The following is an 18,667-nucleotide window of genomic DNA, read 5'->3' on the forward strand; positions in this document are numbered from 1 at the left end:
CAAAGTTGTATCAAAGCAGGGTCACTCGCAACCTCGCTTAGATTCTTAGGCTAGGTAACTTAGCCAAAATGGTCTATTCGCGATTATCCTGAATGGTTAATTTGAACCCAGGCTCCTACTCGACAAATATGGCGGACATTGTTGACGTGACTGTCGACGTCACTTATTTCAGTTCTCCGTGGTGCATTCTGGGACGACTTTGTGTTAAAAGTCAACGGGGGGAGCGGAGGGGGGAGGGGGGGGGGGTGGGTTAGTTAGAGGCAAAAACTCTAACAGAATTCGGGTAACAGTGTTGCAGGTTTTTGAAGCGGTTAAAACACCTGCAACATGTGGCCGAAACAAAATGCTGCGTTAAAAATCGTTTAGTGCGCCATGTTACACGAGGCAACTTTAAACACAACAATATTAATGTTGCGTTATAAATTGGCTCGTTTGTTTGTTTTTTTGTTTTAAGCAGGTTATGTGGAGCTGCTATACCCACCCACCCATATTCTCACAAAAGACAGCCACAACTCCGGGAATTTCATTCCCTACTCTTCCCGATTAGTGTGTGGGTTCCTTAACGTGCCACAGGAAGGTTATGAACATCGACGATATTTGTGATACTGGGCCTACGGATTACAGTCCTTATCCGAGAAGTCTAACCATTTGCGGCTGTAATTGCAAAGGCAGCACTTTCTCCTCAATTATTTTTGAGACCCTGAGTGTTGGTCGTCTAACCCGACTTCCCGCATGGCAGCCTGGGGCTCAACCAACTCAGCCACCGGTACGCAGTGGTGATGTATTAGGGAGCTTAGGCACGTGCGTTTTTGAGACGCGGACCTGCAACCGGAAGTGAACATTTCGCGTTCCAGGACAGTGGTGTCTTCCAGATTCTTATATTATCATCTCTAATGGAGAAAAGATACTTAGTGATGAAAATGTGGTTGAGTGAAGACAAGTTAAAAGGGAAAACAGCTCACTTCCGGTGTCCGTCCGCGTCTCAAAAACGTGCTTTCTTAAGCTCCCTATTTATAATAACATCAATAACATCATGTTACGAGTCTAAATACCCTTAACCCTAGTTGTTTTTGCACGGAATTAAGTCTTCTCCCGGTTTCCCTTGTTCTAGGAAAGCAGAATCTCTCAGCAGAGTCTCTTAGCCGGAGCGGAGGCGGCGGTTGTAGTGATAGATATCTTTCATTATTAAATTTTGAACCTCAAATAATATACTTCGCGTGCTCTGATTGGTTCACTCAATCTCGGTTATCAGCTCATATACCTTAGTTTGACTATATATGGTAAATGATTGCGCTGAGCGTTGTTAAACTAAAATTTGTTTCGCCGGAAAGCGAAAAATCTCTTGGAATAAAGCCAAAAGGGCAAATAAAACTTTTTTTGTGTGGAAAGCTTGGAGCAATCCCGACGTTTAGAAGTACGCGAAAAGGCAAGAAATCATTTTGTGATGAGCCCACGTCTGTCAGACCACAAGGTATTACACAACATCGCATCCTAATCAAGTTTTTTTGATTTCGCTCGTATTTCGTACTTCCAAATTTTTGGAGTTCAAGGAATTTAATAAAACAATTATTCCATTCGCGCTTGTTGGATATGAGATTGGTTATAGCATAGTTAGTTATTTACCATCTCATATCCAACGCGCGCTCATGGAATAATTGTTAAATATTCCCTAAGAAAAATATATCTTCTTGTACATATTTGTCATATTTCTTGGGAGGAACGTATACTTCACATACTTATTCGCGTATGATTCAATTTCTATCAGATTTGAAACAAAGTAGATTTCTGCCGCTGATAACAATTCCCACAATATGTACAGAAACTGATTTTAAGAGGTACAGCTATAAATGAAACATTTTTCCCCTCAAGTGCATACGTGATGAGATACGTTAATATAATTGACTGACAATATTCAAGAAAGGATAATCATCGAATTAACTTACGGCTTGCCAGATCTTTGATTGCAAAAGAAGAAGAATACTTCACGAGAAACAAATCATTTGATTTAACTCTTTTACGTAGGCAATATCATGACATGAATGTAACTTTGTGAGGAAAAAGGCTGCAGGATGAGCATTTTGAGGCTGTGATTAGCTGTGATAAAGTCTGCAGTCCGTAGTCCGTAATAGCGATCCATGGTCCTTACATTCGACTAATCGAAATAAACACAGCAAGAGTATCGAGTTCGAGCCGAATTTTTTTTTCATTTTCAAACCGGAAGATTATGAGAAAGTATAAGTATAACTGGCTAACATGATACAACTCTTGACACGTCGGCAACACGTCCTGAAATCCCAGGTGTTAGAAGAATTTCAGAAAAAGAGATCCCTTGGTGACACGAAACTCTCGATCAGACGAAGTAAATCAACAAAATAAATAACCATACAGAAAGGAAAAGAAAGTTGAGACTATTTTTGCCAGTTTCTTCCTTTTTTCTGCTATGTATAAATCATAGGCAGCCCAAGCTCGCGTCACTACAAACAGCCGTTGAGAATTTAAACGCGTTGTAAGACTTTGTTTGGGAAATAAAATACAGTCGATTATGAAGCCTAAAAATTGCTCAATTTAACGTTCATTCAATAAAATGAATCAAAATGACTCACCTCTGGTGTATTCTTGTGCCTTTTGGAGTTCATTTCACAGTTTCGCGAAGTCCGTGTTTTCAATGTTGTAAGACGTCTTAGAACATTGAAAACACGGACTTCGCGAAACTGTGAAATGAACTCCAAAAGGCACAAGAATACACCAGAGGTGAGTCATTTTGATTCATTTTATTGAATGTATTTTATTTTCCATACAAAGTCTTACAACGCGTTTAAATTCTCAACGGCTGTCTGTAGTGACGCGAGCTTGGACTGCCTATGTATAAATCGATCTGTGTGGATACCAAATCATGCACGCTTTTAATCTTGGACGTCCTGTGCATATAACACAATTGTTTGAGTGGGCGAGCGAATACGTGCTTTATAGCAACGAGGAAATTATAATACTTCCTCTCCAGGTGAGTTTTGTTATTTCACTAACTCTCATTTAAAAAAGAGAGTGTTGTGTAATGAAGAGCTTCTTTTTCTGTAAAGAACGATTCGTTGCTAAAATTAGAGCGCCTTCGTATACGATTTCATGCATGGTCAGGGACTTGACAGATGTCCATCTTGAGGACTATTAAGTCGAATACGTGAGTGACCTTCTTCCATGCTTAACGATGTTGGACGATGCGATAATTATTTCTATGCTTTCCGATCGACATCTGGTTCATACCGTAATCTACCCAATATTTGTTAAATATGTCGTGTGTAGTAATGAGACTAGTAGTCGTTCTATGCGGTTCTGATAAGCTTTGGAAAATTCATGATCGAGTGATTATCACGGGAGACTATTTGAAATTAATTTCGCTGATTAAATGTGAACATGCAGTGAACATAAGTACCCATGTGCCAGAGAGGCTCTTAGCTAGAGCTTAAATATATCGGAATAAATTAAACCATTTTTATTTCAGCTTAACATTTCCTTTGCAGTAATTTATTTTATTGTATTCCTCCCAGATTCAAAAGGTAACGTGAATGCACGGTTATCTATGAGATTGTAAACTAATATTATTGATTAGAATTGTATTAAGATCAGTCCAGCCTTGGTGTGAAATGGCACCAACAAACAAATATCTATATATTCTATAACATTATTTACATGTATATAATTAATAAGCTAAAGAATAAATGCATTTGGATTAGTTGTCACCTATGATATATTAGAGGACAGATGCATACCTGACATCAGCATAAAAGAACTTTTAGTTCTTTTAATTGTTGTTTAAAATAAATATGGAATCTATAGATTCCATGTTGCCTAATCCACCCATCTGTTCAGTAGATACTGATCACAGAAGATTTCAAAACATGGTACTTGAACATCAGTGGCACACCACATTATGGCAACATGAAATGTTACATTATGTATTTGTTATATTATTTTTGTGTACAATGCATGTAGAATATTCTGTGCTCATAGACTTTTTTATCAGTATATTTGATTCCCATTAATAATAAAAAATGTATTGATTCATTAATACAATGTATCTGTGCATTATTGCACATAGTTTATCCTCAGAAGTCATGTTAGGTTTTATAAAACCTTTAAAAGGTTTCATCTGCAGCTGGACTTCCGTGACAGATGACAATGCTTATTAACTTGTTAATAGCTAAATAAATGAACTGAACTCAGTCTGACACAGACAAATGTTGATTTTATAAAGCCAGTGTTGGGGACTTGTTGGCTTGATGGAGCACTAAGTCTTATAATCAGAACAAACTTGGTCAAAAATGAAATGGAGTCCTCAATGAACTTTGAACTTAAAATCAGCTCATATAAAGCTATTTGTAGCCTCATAATAATTTGAAATTTGCTATAATTTCAAACAAGTTATATTATTATTATTATTTATTTATTTATTATTTTTATTATTTGCCTTAACCCTTTGACGTCCAAACTGGCCTAAACTGACCAGACTTAGTATTTTACTCTGTCTAACACCAGACGATTTTACTCAATGAAAAACAATTGTTATGTGCTTTGTTCTCAGGTTGCTTTTAATTAGCTTGTCGTGTTATATCTTGATCTGAACCATGAATCAAGTGCCCTACCCCACTGGAGGAGCACAAACTGGTCAACCAATGTACACAGGTACTGTAGCTCTTTTTACTAAGTTCTGTCTTATAGATTGGGTTAATATCTGCATGAACAGTGTTTGAGAGGTGTCCTTAGGAGACTCTTTTGTCTCTCTGTTTGGCCTATTTCATGTGCAACATCTGATGTTGAGATTGCGAGCAGTGTCTTTCTTCTAACTCTATGCAAGCATTAAGAACCTAATTTGTGCAATCAGCATGTGAATTAGCATGGACCTGCACCACATGAACAGGCAGTGCAAGACACCTTGATCCACGCTGTTTTACCCAAAACTTGCACAAGAGATTGAATAGGCAAACTCAGTGTTGTACCCAATTCAGATCTCCTGGGCTTAAGATTGTGTGTATTGTGATGAATTCTCATGCAGGCAATTTTGCATGTAAATGATATGGAAATACCTTGAACAAAACGTTTTATTCCTAAAGGGTTTGAATTGCCGGTACAACATTGAGTTAGCCGATTTGGTCTATTAACCCACGTATATTATTTTAGGATAGAAGAATGACTGCCCATTGTCTAAGAAGTATCTGGCTTTTCAAAGCATCCAGACAGATCAGATTGGAGTCATCCCATACAGGGTGGTGAATAAGGGCTGGCTGGCTAGCCAAAACCGCTGGCTAGTGAGCCATCTTCAGCCAGCTTTGTTCACCTCATTTTACCACTAGTCAACTGAAGATGAAAATCTTGCAGTCTCTTGTTAAATTATCATTGAAGAAACTTTTAAAACATTCCTCTCCCCATTTTGAATGGAATTGACAGCGTATTTTACAAGGATTAAACAAGAGAAATCACCACAAAACTACTCGCGCTTGATCGTTCATGCGAATTGTGTGGCTGGCCTGGAACAATTAACTGCATAGTTTCCAGTGTTGCGTTTAATCTGACGAACAACGTAGCGTGTGCGCGGAAGAGGCAAGGTATAACAAGAACGTTTTTCAGTCCATTCAATTGAGCCAAGCTCTCTCATGGCTGCCCATTTTTTGATTATAAGCTTAATTTACTGTACATGTACTTTAAAATGTATTGACAGCCCTGCATCTAGACTCCAGATTTTGGAATGTAAATCTAAGTTTAGCTTGTAAAGAGTTGTTTTACTTGAGTTTTGTTGATGGTCTCTTTGATTCCATAATAAGCATGTCTGTTTTTATTATGGGGTAGTGTTTCAGCTAATAGAGTGGTGCTTATCATCTTATGGCTGGTACCGGTTGCCAATATAACACCAATTATTGCTAGGATTGGCTGAGTTGCAAGGGATTACTATGCCATAATGCTTAAGGGCCAATCGCAAATTATGCAAATAAGCACTCATCGTTAAAAGTGATAACTTCCACTTAAATCAACTGTAAAGCCTTAAATAAACAAGTTATTCTTAGCCTTAGGCATTTGATCTTTGTGGGAAAATGTAAAACCTCTGTCTTGCTGTACTGAGCTTCCTATCACTTGATCAATGCAGTATTAGGCCAACCATAAGTGACCTCTTAGAATCAATATCTTGGGGGGGGGGGGGGGGGTTAATTACAGGAAAGGTGACTGTATTGAAATTCACCTTTAAAAATAAAAGGCATCAGAGTTAAAAAAGAAATTGAATACCCTGCCTGTTACTTACCTTCAGGGTATTAAAAAAAAAAAAAAAAATCAGTAACTCTCTTTGAGCAAGGTATGCTACTGCAAATTGGGTTCAATTCCCAAGAGCACCCCAGGTTGGTAGGGGACTGTTGTGGGGTCCATATACCAATTTTTAACTTTAAATTCTGATTTTTAAACTAAGTCTTAACTGTTTCGTATTTCTCCCAATTTTACTACTCTTTTGAGAAAACCTACTTCCTTTTGAGTATACCCAAAAATCATCAAAAAAATTTACAAAACATGATCCCAAAATATCGATTGAAACCTGAACGGGACATTTCCATTAATCAGAATTTGAGTGGCATAAGAAGAGCTCTCAGATGTACCCCCACCTTTTTTGTAAGTAACATTAAGTCCAACGTCTTCAATAACGTTACGCATGGTCATTATTGTTATTTTGAAAGGTGCTACAGAACCGTAGTTTATTGTGTAGTTCAAAAGTTGAAAATTAATATGTAATTATTCTCCAGCCCAACAAGGCTATCCACCCCAGCAGCAAGGATCTGGAGCCCCACCCCCACAGCAGCTTGGTTATGGAGCTCCACCCCCTCAACAACAAGGATATGGAGGCCCACCTCCACAGCAGCAAGGGTATGGAGCCCCACCCCCACAGCAGCCAGGTTATGGAGCTCCACCCCCACAGCAGCCAGGTTATGGAGCTCCACCCCCTCAACAAAAAGGATATGGAGGCCCACCTCCACAGCAGCAAGGGTATGGAGCCCCACCCCCACAGCAGCCAGGTTTCGGAGCTCCACCCCCTCAACATCAAGGATATGGAGGCCCAGCCCCACAGCAGCAGACTTTTGCCCCTACTGTTAGTCAACAGCCAGGCATGCAAGCAGCTGCTAGCCAATTTGGATTTGGACCACCACAAGGTACTTGGGGCATTGCTAAACCATGAAACAACAAAACGAAGCACTAAAACACCATGTATATGTATGGTGGGGTCATACTTGGTGTTTTGGAGATTCTTTTCGCTATTTCGGTGTTTCGTTGTTTAGTAATGTCCAGGTACATGTAATGATGTAATGTAATATAATTCAGTGGATGAATGAATAAGGAAATTGGACAGCCAAATTATTGTTGGCAAGAACAAAACCTTAAAGCAGGCCCTAATTGTTCAAACGTTTGATAACTTAAACCAGTGGATGGGATTAGTCACTATCCAGAGTACAAAAATGTACTCCCCATTGGACAATAGTTTTAGTACACACGTTTTACCAGGGTTTCCTGGACCCCCCAGGAAATGTTTAAAATAGAACACTAAGGAACGCTGTTTCCAGTGTTTCTGGAACCTAAGAATCGGTTTCCCGGGCAACGCTGGAGTTCCCTCAAATTCTCAGTTTAAAGTAAGTAAAATATAATAATAATAATAATAATAATAATAATAATAATAATAATAATAATAATAATAATAATAATAATAATAAATAAAGCAAACCCCTCAAATATTGGCATCAAAGAACTGGGAATGGAATGGGAATTGACCGGGCGAAACGTCCGGTCTCCGGCCTCAAACGAAAACCTGCGTTTTCTTAGTGTTGCTTACAGACTTTGCATATTCACCGTTACATTGGCAAATACTGAAATCTTAGAGTCCCTAATAATCGTCGAGAGTAATTCCAACAGATGGACAACTAGGTATTTTCTGTTTGTCTCACTATGTGGGCATTTGTGTTGAAGATCGCGTTATTTTGACTGTATTCGTCTAGTCTTCATCGAGCACTAAAGTCGACTGGGGAGCCAGGGTGCGTAGCGGTTATCATCGACCTTGCCTCCTACATTGTATCTTTGCGACTAGGCTTTAAGCTGGCGTTGGCCATGAGCTCTCGTGTGGGCTGAGTTTTAATCCATCTTATTCCTGACTCTGAGGGTTCTTCTCCGGGTACACGGTTTTCCACCCTCATCAAAATCGACTCTCAGTCAATTAGATTTTAGGAGTATCCAGTTACAAAGCAGGATCCTTGGTTGTCTTCTATTGTTTTGGTTCACGATCGTGGGCATCCTTTTTGGGAAATTTTTGTTTGTATTTTTTGCCTGAGGCTATTGTTTTCAAATCAGTCAGCCGAGAATATTTTCAAATCCGTCAGTACTGAATATTAAAGGTACTTTACATCTCTGAAAATTTGAACCTGATATACCGGATAATCTCTGAGCAATGATGCTTTGAAAACTCGAAGTTTTACAAAAAAATATAAGATCATTACAGCCTTCTTTAGCCGCTCGAGAATTTGTCAGTTTTGATGGCAAAGAGTTGGCTCGTTATTAAAGCTAAAATGCTTAAAATTGGAGAGTTAACTAAGCTTAAAAGGTTCTTTTACCTTTTGAAGTCGTTTTTTCAAAGAATTAAAGTGTATGGAGATCATAGCGCCTTTTCTATCCAAGTATTTGTCAGGTTTTTTATGGCTAAGAACTGGTTAAAAGTTAAGTCAAAGTTAAAAGTTAACTGAGTGTAACAAGTTCTTTTACCTTGTGAAGTCAATTAGTAGACAGCATTATGCCTTCTGTCAGCAAACTCGTATGTTAATGAAATACAGTGTAAACAATGACGTCAGCCGCGAAGGTTCTCTTATTCCTTGTCGCTGTTGACTTTACCAACGATAGCACTCAAACGTTCACTTTGTTCCTTTCGAAGGTGAAGTGCAGGCTCCAACTTACACAGGATCCGATGTTCCTGATCAGGATGTGGATGACAATGAGAATGCAACACCCCCTCCTCCCACAGCACCACCCCCTGATATGTTTGGCACGTTTGCGGGATACGAAAATACCAGTTTCGGTCAGTTGGTTAATAGAGAGCTTTAGATTCTAGAACGTGAACGATTACGAGTACGATATCTTCTCATTGAACAACAGTGAGCGCGCGCAAACCAGCGTCATTTTGGTGGGAAAAACGTGATACCGTCGTCGTTTTAGTACGAGGTTTTGCACAAATGTCGTTGTGTCAAAACAAGTCAACAACGCGGTAGTAGTGTTGGCATTTTTCGACCAGGAAAAGGCTCAGTTACCAGCAGTAATAATAACTGAGCAACCTATGCTACTAACAAAGAGTAAGTTGAATCATCAGGGTTATACATTTTCTAAGTATTTTCGCTAAATTAAAAACAGGTAGTCAAATCTCGTACTCGTTCTCGTCCTCGTACTAGAATCTTAACGGTCCTATTTTTATCGTAAAATACAATGAAACCTCTACTGCAGATATGACCAGTGTGAACTAAATCAAGTTATCAAAAGTAACGACACTTTGATTAATAAGAAAAATGCTTTGTTCGTCCATTTTACATCCGGTCGCTCCATAGTTGAAATTGTAAGGCAAGCAACGCCAACGGCGGCGGCAACGAAAATTCCACAAAGTAAGAATATTATTGGTTAAAAAGAGAAAAATAATCTTGTGGCACGTGCGACACACATTTCAGTGCATTTCTTTGCCGTAGTCCACAAAACAATAACGTGAAATCAATAAAGTTTAGGTTTTGAAGACAACTTGAGCATACAACAATGATCCATCCATTCTCTATTTTTACTTCAAAGCTGTTCGTACCCATCCAGTTACAGCCAGATAGCTTGCCTGTATTGGAAAAGGTGAACAGGATGAAATAGTCGCGAAATTCTTACGATAGTGCTAAGTTTTAATTCGGAGTGATGTTTTCGTTTACGTTGCCGTTGGCAACGGCAGGTACAAAACACAGTCTCAGGTCACAGGTATCGTTCACAGGTCTCTGTTTTACTAAGTGAATATAGAAACAAATCTAAACATGCATGAAAGCTAACCTTAGTTAGACTTAAACAAGAGTTTTTAGCCCTAAGGTTAGCTGGAATGAATGTTTTGGTTTGTTTCTGTCCTGGTAAATCAGACACCTGTGAACGAGACCTGTGACCTGAGACCTGTGTTTTGTACCTGCCACGTTGGCCATGCTTAAAAGCCCTATTAATTCATATGTATTCTTTGTTTTCAACCACGAGACAAGCCGGCTATGTTGGTAAGCGATACAATAAACTCTCTTTTCACGGAATTATTTTCCCAGAATTAAATTTAGTTCCAATGCAGCGGAGAGACAGGTCATTGTTCTTGCCAAGAAACAACATTGGCTCCATGACGTCACATGCAAACCAGCAATGCTCCTTCACGTTTCTCACAAACTGTTTTATAGCGCTTGGATTCTTTGATCACATGATGGAATAAAGCGCTGATATAAGTTGCGAAAAATATTACTACTATGCTGAGATCTCAATAACTATTTACAGAATCGGATGGCGTCGTTTATGGAGTAGGTGCATGGCTATGATCGCAGCGCGAACCCAAATGTAAGGGTCTGGTATTGGCTAAACAAACGTTGGTGAGAGTCCCTGCAGGCGGCAGTTGACCGCCGGTAACAGGGTTTTACTCAAGCGCCTGCGACTATTGCATAGTGCATAGCTATAGTACTAGGCTTTCAGAGACTGGTAGTCTTAACATTAAATTAAATGTTCCAGGACAAATCATTTAAAACATTCATTTTCTATATTTGGGGCAAGAATTTGGGGCAGTATTCCTCAAACTATCCGAGTACTCACTAAACATAAATTTAAAGCTTCTTTGCATTCAGCTCCTTTTACGTGTTCTGGAACTGGAGGATAGCTTATGTTGACACACCTACTTTAGTTAATAAATTAAGCAAGATGAATGTAAACTAGGCTTGTAATTTTGTAACGTATTGTAATAGCTCTAGTTCATTTCTGTATCGTTTATATAGATATATCATCCTTTTCTTTTTAGCTCTCCTTTCCTTTTCTTAATCTCCTCCTATTGAGTTACTTTATGTTCATGTGTCCTCTGCCCCCCTCGACTAGCTGAGCTATATGCGAGCAGAGGAAGTTGCTATGTATATTTCTGTGAAAGAATAAAAAATGAAATGACTATTAGCCCCCAAAAGCTATACCTCTGTTTGAATTTTGGTCTGTTTTTTTGCAGGCACTGACTTTTTACCACCGCCACCTCCATACGAACCTCCAAAGCCACAGGAGACACCTGAGCAGTCATTTACGCAGTAAGTTAAATTTTTGTGAAGCTTGCGCGCTGTATACACATGAAATCTTGTACCGGTGTGTAGAAATATTATAGCGGTAGGATTTAGTGGCTTCATACCATGTTTACATGGCATTGGCTCAGGTGTCCTTCATTTTGTACACACTTCGGCTCCAGAAAACTATTTAGTTTTACAAGAGCAGGGATAGTGCAGTGGTGATAGCACTCGCCTCCCACCAATGTGGCCCGGGTTTGATTCCCAAAATCGGCGTCATATGTGGGTTGAGTTTGTTGGTTCTCTACTCTGCACCGAGAGGTTTTTTTCGGGGTGCTGCGGTTTTTCCCTCTCCTCAAGAAACAAAGGTTTGATTTGATTTCAGATCTATGAACAGGGTCCCCAAAAAGCTCTCTGCACTAGAAGACTTGACACTTAAATAAAGCTCATCATTATTATATTTGGATAAGGCTGTCCCCTTTTTATCTCTGTTTAACGACCCAAGTATTTTAGATATGAGGAAGGTAATGACATAGGATAATATTTCTAACTTTTAATCTGAGATATGAACATTGATCTTGCCCTTACAGATTTTCAGTTTCACCTTCAACCCCAGAGTAAACGTGATACTCTACCACCAGCGAGGCTTTGTGTCTGCGTGAGAGGAAAAAATGTTGACACTTGAGTCTCTACTTGTTTCTGCCCACCCGCTACTCGACTTGTTCTGTAGCTTGAAACTGTTTTTCCTTTTATATTACCTGTTTGTTTGCTAGGGAGCAAGGGTGAGCTTTGGCAAGAGCACTCGCTTCGCACCAGTGTGGCCCGGGTTGAGTTTGTTAGTTCTGTACTCTGCTTCACGAAGTTTTTCTTTCCCCGCGTACTCCGGTCTTCCCCTCTTCTCAAAAACCAACCTTTTATTTGACATGTGTTTATTTCATTCCTGGGCAGTGTCTTAAATTAGTTGACATTCAAATAAAGTTCATTGTTTGTTTGTGTTTTTGCTCTTACTGACCAACCCAAAATTAGCAAACGCATTCGTCGGCAAACGGAAGTGAACGCCTTAGGTCATGCAAGGCGCTATTAGAGGATGTTAGAGTCGGCAACGAGTGCGAGTACGAGGACAAGCGCAATTTGTACTCGAATTCGAAGTCGTACTCAACGTATTTGGGTAAGCGTATAATACTAGCTCCAGTCTGCAGAAAATACTATTATGGGATAAAGCTCTCATTTCGGTACTAGTTTTGACTGAATTACTGGTGTTTCCACTTTTTCTAGTGGAAGTCCTTTACAGTAAACGGCGAAAAGCAAACGCAACTTCCTTTTGACAAACTCGTATTTTCCACTACTACTTCTCTGTGTAAAGTTGTCGCAGACCAACTTGCCGGGACGAGTTGAGCACGTCGGGCTGCGCAGTACGGATGCGCAGTAATCAGAATTCCAGAACTCGTAGTGGAAGTCACACTCGTCGATGCTAAAATTCTCTTTTGTTGCACCAGAAACACACAGGCGCGTTTTCTACAAGAAGGCTGTTTTTTCTTCTATATTTAAATTAGCTGACGTGCTGTTTTCGCTTTTGATGAATTAGAGCAACAGCCATAACCGAAGATCAAGCGAGAGATGCCTTGTTGGCGTTTGTTGCTGAGCACTGTTGTTTTGGAAAGAAGGCGGCGCAAGATATGGACATTAAGGATATTGCTCCTTCAAGCGCTTATCATGTAAGTTATTTGCATGCATACATACTTAACTGACCACTCCCCATAGGGGCTTTTTTGGGCCAATGAAACACAAGCAATGAAACGACTGAACATGGCTATAGTGGCAAAACACTATCCAACATCGCTTGACGAATTCAAGTTCAAGTTGGCGCAAGTTTTGAAAATATGGCGTAGCGTTATGCTACTGGAGCTGTTTGAGGACGTAAAGGACGTATTTAAACAAGGAAAAACCAAAGAATGGTTAAGAGAACGCGTAGAAAAGAGTAGGCTCTTTGCAAGAGACATCCGTGCTTAGGAGATGATGATTATGAGCTCGAATCAATTTGCATGAATTTTATATTAAACGCTATCCAACTAGATATCTCCAAGAAGCGATCATGATTAAAATTAATGACTAAAAGTGTCCCACGGACACTCGCTGATCAAGGTTTCTGTCTGTTCATCAACAACCACAATGTCCCCTTGGTCCTTGTCCGCCATCTTTGTTGCAAATGATGCTAGAAGCCTATGCTTGAAAATAAGATAATATTCGTGATTGGCTAGCAGCGCGAACGTGACTCGATTCAGGACACAACTTTGTTTGAAGAGCGGCAAAACACTGCAACATTGTCGCATCGAGCAGAATTGTTGGTCGTAATGTTTGATCAAAAGCAAACTCTATCCAATACATGATCGAACAAAAAAATGTTGGACGAACATCTTCCAACGTGGGCAGCCAAACGATCGAACAATGTTGGATCGAGCAAAGTTGGAACGTTAAATCCAACTTTTTTCGAAAGTTTGGCCAGGGCTAAGTGTGGTTTTAAATCTCTTTATAGTTTCGTTGCAGACTGATTTCTTGCTTTTTGGATTCTTTGATTACACCTGACGTCACGGCAGCCACGTTGGTGGAAAGAGCAATGATAGCGAAAAAGTCTTTCGGGAATTTGACTCTATTAGAGTGGTTTTCAATTGAGTGACGAAAGTAATTAGTGAATTACTTTGGTTTTGCATTGCTTCACTCGGTGATTGGTTCAAAGTTCTCGCGCCACTTTTTCAAGCAATCAGAAGTGAAACCAAAACCAATTGTGGCTCGCTTGTGCACATTTTCCCGCGCTTTGTGTCGGCTACGTGTAATTGCTTCGGGTTTTGATTGGTTTACTGGATTTGTCTCCGTCCTTTTTGATTGGCCAAAGTAATTACGTTGGTTTTGGTTTTACGACACTCATTTGAAAACCGCTCTATTAGGGAGTTTAAGCAAAGACGACGGCTACGGCAACGAAAACGTCTTTCCAAGATATAAGTTAACTCTATCGCAAGTATTTCGCGATTATTCCGTCTTCTTACTAGTATAATAAGGGCGAATTATCCTGTAACTGGATGGGTACGAACGCTTTTAAAGTCAAAACAGAAAATGAATGCTTTCGTTGTAATATGCTCTTGTTGTCGTCAAAACCTAAAATTTGGTGATTTCACGTCGTTGTTTTGTGGAGTACGGTCGGAAATTCGTGTTGCACGTGCAGCACGAGTATTTTTCCTTTTTTAACCAATAATTTTCTTGCTTCGTGACTTTGCCGTAGCCGTACCCGTCGTCTTTGCTTCAACTCTCTATTATGTAAAATTTGAGCTAGATTTTTCTATTGTTTTGGCACCAACATGGCCGTCTTATCACGTGAGTGCAATCAAAGAATACACACACGAGAGGGCGTTCCTGCCTTATTGTTTCCCGTTTCGTTCTTGCAAAACGATACACTTCTTTGTTAGGCCACCCGAGCGGCGATGCCGAAAACGTGTTATAGTATTTTCGAAAAAGGCTCATGTGTATTGAAAGAGTATTTTCTTTTTTTGCTTTTCAAATGTTGGAGTGTATAATTTTATATTTTCACAGTACAGCATGACGAGTTTCTGCGAGTCGCGGACGTCTGCTTGGAAATACGAACCGTACAGAGGTAAGACAAGATGAATTATGAAATTATCAAAATATCGCTGTAATCTCTGTTAATTTAACCCTTTGATTCCTAGGGGTGATCAGCATGTAAATTTTCCTTACGATTTCAATGAAATGTTGGTCAGACAGGTATTGAGAATGAAGATAATTATCACCTTAAGACGTGTGATCTTGATATAACAGTAAATTCTTATGACTAACCAACGAAGAAATGTATGGTTCCACTCAGGAGAATGAACGTTTCGATCATGTGAATGGAAGGGTTAATTAAGCAGCAGCTTAAAGCAGTTAAACAGCTGGATTTTTTTTTGGGCTCTCTTCGCAACTTCTTAAGTTTCTGCTTAATTGTGATAATCTTCAACTTTCGTGTATTCATTTTTTGCGAAGTTTAAATATAAGAACAGCCTACGAAAAGCTCTTGCTACTTCATTCAGAGAAGTCGGCCACTTTCTTCCCTAAAAAGACAGATTCTTATCGTTTCTTTTTATTACAAAATAAACTATGATGTCATAGACGGTATTCATAAATGGCGGTCAAGAAATTATTCTTTTGTCTTTGTGCTAATCATCCTAACTAGCCTCGTTTTGGAACAAAAATTCTTTTTGAATTTTGCTCGTTTTTACGAGGCATTGTAGTCAGGAAGATTAGCATAAAGACAAAAGAATAATTACTTAGCCGCCATTTATGAATACGGTCTATTCGTAGCAGCTTTATTCAAGTTAGGTTTTTACTGCAATAGGCAATTTTCACGATAGCGGCAATTGACTACAACTACCAGAATTCAGTTTGGTTTTCTTTTCTTATTAACATTTTGTATTCCCAGCGGGGTAAAATAACAAACAAACAGTGACCACGTGACCATAAATTTCCCGCTCTTTTTTACGTTTGCTGGCTGCCGCTTGTCGTTTCTACGTGAAAGTAGGCATTTTCGCGTTTACCTTGGGTCACGTGAAGCAACCTTCTGTCTATTTTACGTGAAACGTGAAGCGGAAAGCCGATTTTTGCCCTATCAGATAAACGTGATGTTAAATCTCTCTAATCGCTCTAATTGGCATGAGACAAGCAAAACCTTAAGGATTCTGGTACTTGTAGTCAAATTCTTTATTTTCGCATTCCCCATATTACACTTTGTTTGCCCCACAAACGTTGCGTAAACCATTGTTTTCAAATGCCCTTGGGGCACTGAATAATCCCAAGAGCATTTGAAAACGATGGTTTATGCAAAATATGGGGGACAGGCAAAGTGTATTATGGGGAATTCTCTACTTGCACAAATCCCATAATACACCTCTTTTACCCCCCAAAAATCTGCATAGGCATTGTTTTCAACTTCTCTTGGGACATTTTCATGTCCCAGGAGAAATTGCAAACAATGGTTATGCAAAAAGATTTGGAGGGTAATAGAGGTGTATTATGGGATTGTGCAAGTAGTGAATACGAAAATAGAGAATGGCGTCATCGTGCAAAAGTCCTATTGTTGGAATCAAGTCGGAAATTGTTTTCCTCATTAATAATTAATAAGTTGATGAGCCAATTGCATCGCCTCATTCTGGTCACACGGATGAGTTTCAAAATCAATGAGACACCACTTGTTGATACACTAAATGACTTCAAACACAGGTATTTTGAAATCAATTAATTTCAAAAACAAGTACAAAATGGCTCTTAGGTAATTATAATTCTAATCTTGGAAAATACAAGCTGCCCGTTTGTTTTTATAATGGATAGAATTCGGAAAAGCACTGGACTCACAATCTTCTCTTCTTCCTCCTCCCAGCTTTTCTTCCCTCTGAAGTCTCCATTGCGACACGGTAATGAGTGCTTGCTCACAGCTCTCACATGCTTCTGAGAAACCGTGAGCTGTCCAAAAAGTTTTGACTTGAACAAGAGAGAATGAAATTATAATGTATTTTGATGGAAAAGTAACTTCAAAAACTCCTGGGTCGTGCTTCATTGGATTTCCAAACGCACGAGAACATTTAAACCACTCGGCCTTCAAATAGTTTCTTGCGTTTGGAAATCCAATAAAGTCGCTTTCACTCGTTTTTGAAATATTACTTTGAACTGGTTTTTTAAGGTCAGCACATCGATGGTCCTCAGAATGGCCCGGCTCCTCAGCCGTGGGATGTTCCTGCCCAGGCCGCTCAGTTGTTCACACCACAAGAAGCACATATAGAGGTTCCACACACAGCGACAGTCAAGGTAAAACTGCGAAGAACATAGACATTTAGTGGTATTAACATGAATTGATTCAAGTAAATTTACTATCGTCGGGAAATTAGAAATTTGACATTAAAAGAACCCACACACTATTCGCAAAGAGCAGGACATGGAGTTCCAGGTACCGTGGTATCATTGCTCAGAGATTATCTGTTATATCTGATTCAAATAATCAGAGATAGCTTATTATCAGAAACCCATAAGGGTTGAAACGTGTAACGGCCCCTTGTGTGCTGGGAAGCAAGCTTCTTAATATTCAATTTGCTAAGTACCATATTTGGAACAACAAGATGTACTTACCACTGAAACATTCAACCAATCAGTTTGCACTGAATATTCGGAAGCTGTGAACGCGCGTTATGCAACGTTTCAACCCTTATGGGTTTCTGTTATTATGCAATGCTCTTTCAATATTTCTTGGTTGACTACAATACGATAGCCTCGAGCTAATGAATCAAAAAATTCAACCAATGATTCTCCTATATCTAGAGGGCTGTAAGTTAGAAAACTGCAAATTAACAAATTGATGTCAGTTTTTCATGCGTCTGTCCTGTTACTGATCATGAATTTCGTCATAACATTGTCAAATTAGCTGTGGATTAGACTACGTCCACAATGTTATGACGAAATTTACTGTCAATAACAGGACAGCCGCATGAAAAACTTACATCAATTTGTTTTTTACAATAACAAAAGGGCAGAGGGGTCAAAATTAGTCAAAACACGAGAAGAACGCGAGACAAAAATGCGAAAAACTTGAACTTGAATCTGACGAGAGCAATATCGCGTCATTATCACATAAATTAAAAATTTTTGTGTCTGTCCACTTATTGACAATGAAAATTAGCCAACGAGCGCGCGAGAATTTTGCAGTCATTGAAAAAAGGTTAATTGCGGCTACCTCTTTAAATAAAGTAATCGTATCGTATCGTACCTCTAAATGACAATGGCTTTAATTTAATTTTCCTTGTCTTTCAGCCTTGCCACGAGTGTATGGCCATTGGATATAAACGATGTTACAGGTGCTATGGACGAGGAAGAGTAAGCTGAAAGTATTACTGAATTAGGGCTGGGTCGCTCTAGCAGATTTGTCATTTGGTTTTGCTTTTGCACGCTCAATCTGTTTGTGTAACCGTGTGTAGTTTTATATTAAATGTATTGGATTCACCGTATGCTTCTTCTGTAGGGAAATATCGATCCTTGGCTTTCACCTCACGTGATGGCGGCCATGTTGGTACAATAGCGAACAGTAGCAAAAAAGTCTTTTGGAATTTGTCTCTATTGTTATGCAAAACGCGAGCCACATTTTGCGTCTGTTTTGTACACCAACATGGCCGTCTTATCACGTTGTATTACCTTACCTGCGGTACTGTCGTTCTTTCGCCTCAGAAGTGGTATTTTGAGCGACTTTGAAGATTTCGAGTTCGCTGTTTACTGTGCCTCTCAATTGAAGGACAAGGGTGGAAGCTAATTTTTGAACGGCTCCAGCGCCGGGCCGA

The 18,667-nt window shown here is 39.4% G+C and overlaps 1 protein-coding gene across 4 annotated transcripts in view; it reads left to right on the forward strand.

Moving 5' to 3' along the window:
- Nucleotides 1-724: 724 nt before the first annotated feature.
- Nucleotides 725-18,667, forward strand: part of LOC138057078 (protein SSUH2 homolog) — a 29,581-nt gene continuing 11,638 nt past the window's right edge. The window contains exons 1-9 of one of the 4 annotated variants that reach the window (XM_068903101.1): nucleotides 725-766; nucleotides 4,577-4,677; nucleotides 6,777-7,181; nucleotides 8,942-9,085; nucleotides 11,258-11,333; nucleotides 12,892-13,021; nucleotides 14,889-14,949; nucleotides 17,026-17,150; nucleotides 18,147-18,209. In XM_068903101.1, the coding sequence (XP_068759202.1) occupies nucleotides 4,620-4,677; nucleotides 6,777-7,181; nucleotides 8,942-9,085; nucleotides 11,258-11,333; nucleotides 12,892-13,021; nucleotides 14,889-14,949; nucleotides 17,026-17,150; nucleotides 18,147-18,209 (1,062 nt within the window). In that variant the 5' untranslated portion in view covers nucleotides 725-766; nucleotides 4,577-4,619. Of the gene's footprint in view, nucleotides 767-1,397; nucleotides 1,472-2,827; nucleotides 3,002-3,025; nucleotides 3,176-4,576; nucleotides 4,678-6,776; nucleotides 7,182-8,941; nucleotides 9,086-11,257; nucleotides 11,334-12,891; nucleotides 13,022-14,888; nucleotides 14,950-17,025; nucleotides 17,151-18,146; nucleotides 18,210-18,667 lie in introns of those variants that run through there. The other 3 variants (XM_068903100.1, XM_068903098.1, XM_068903099.1) reach the window with 3 other exon arrangements.

Source organism: Montipora capricornis, chromosome 7 (assembly GCF_036669925.1).
Source record: "Montipora capricornis isolate CH-2021 chromosome 7, ASM3666992v2, whole genome shotgun sequence".
Lineage (NCBI taxonomy): Eukaryota > Metazoa > Cnidaria > Anthozoa > Scleractinia > Acroporidae > Montipora > Montipora capricornis.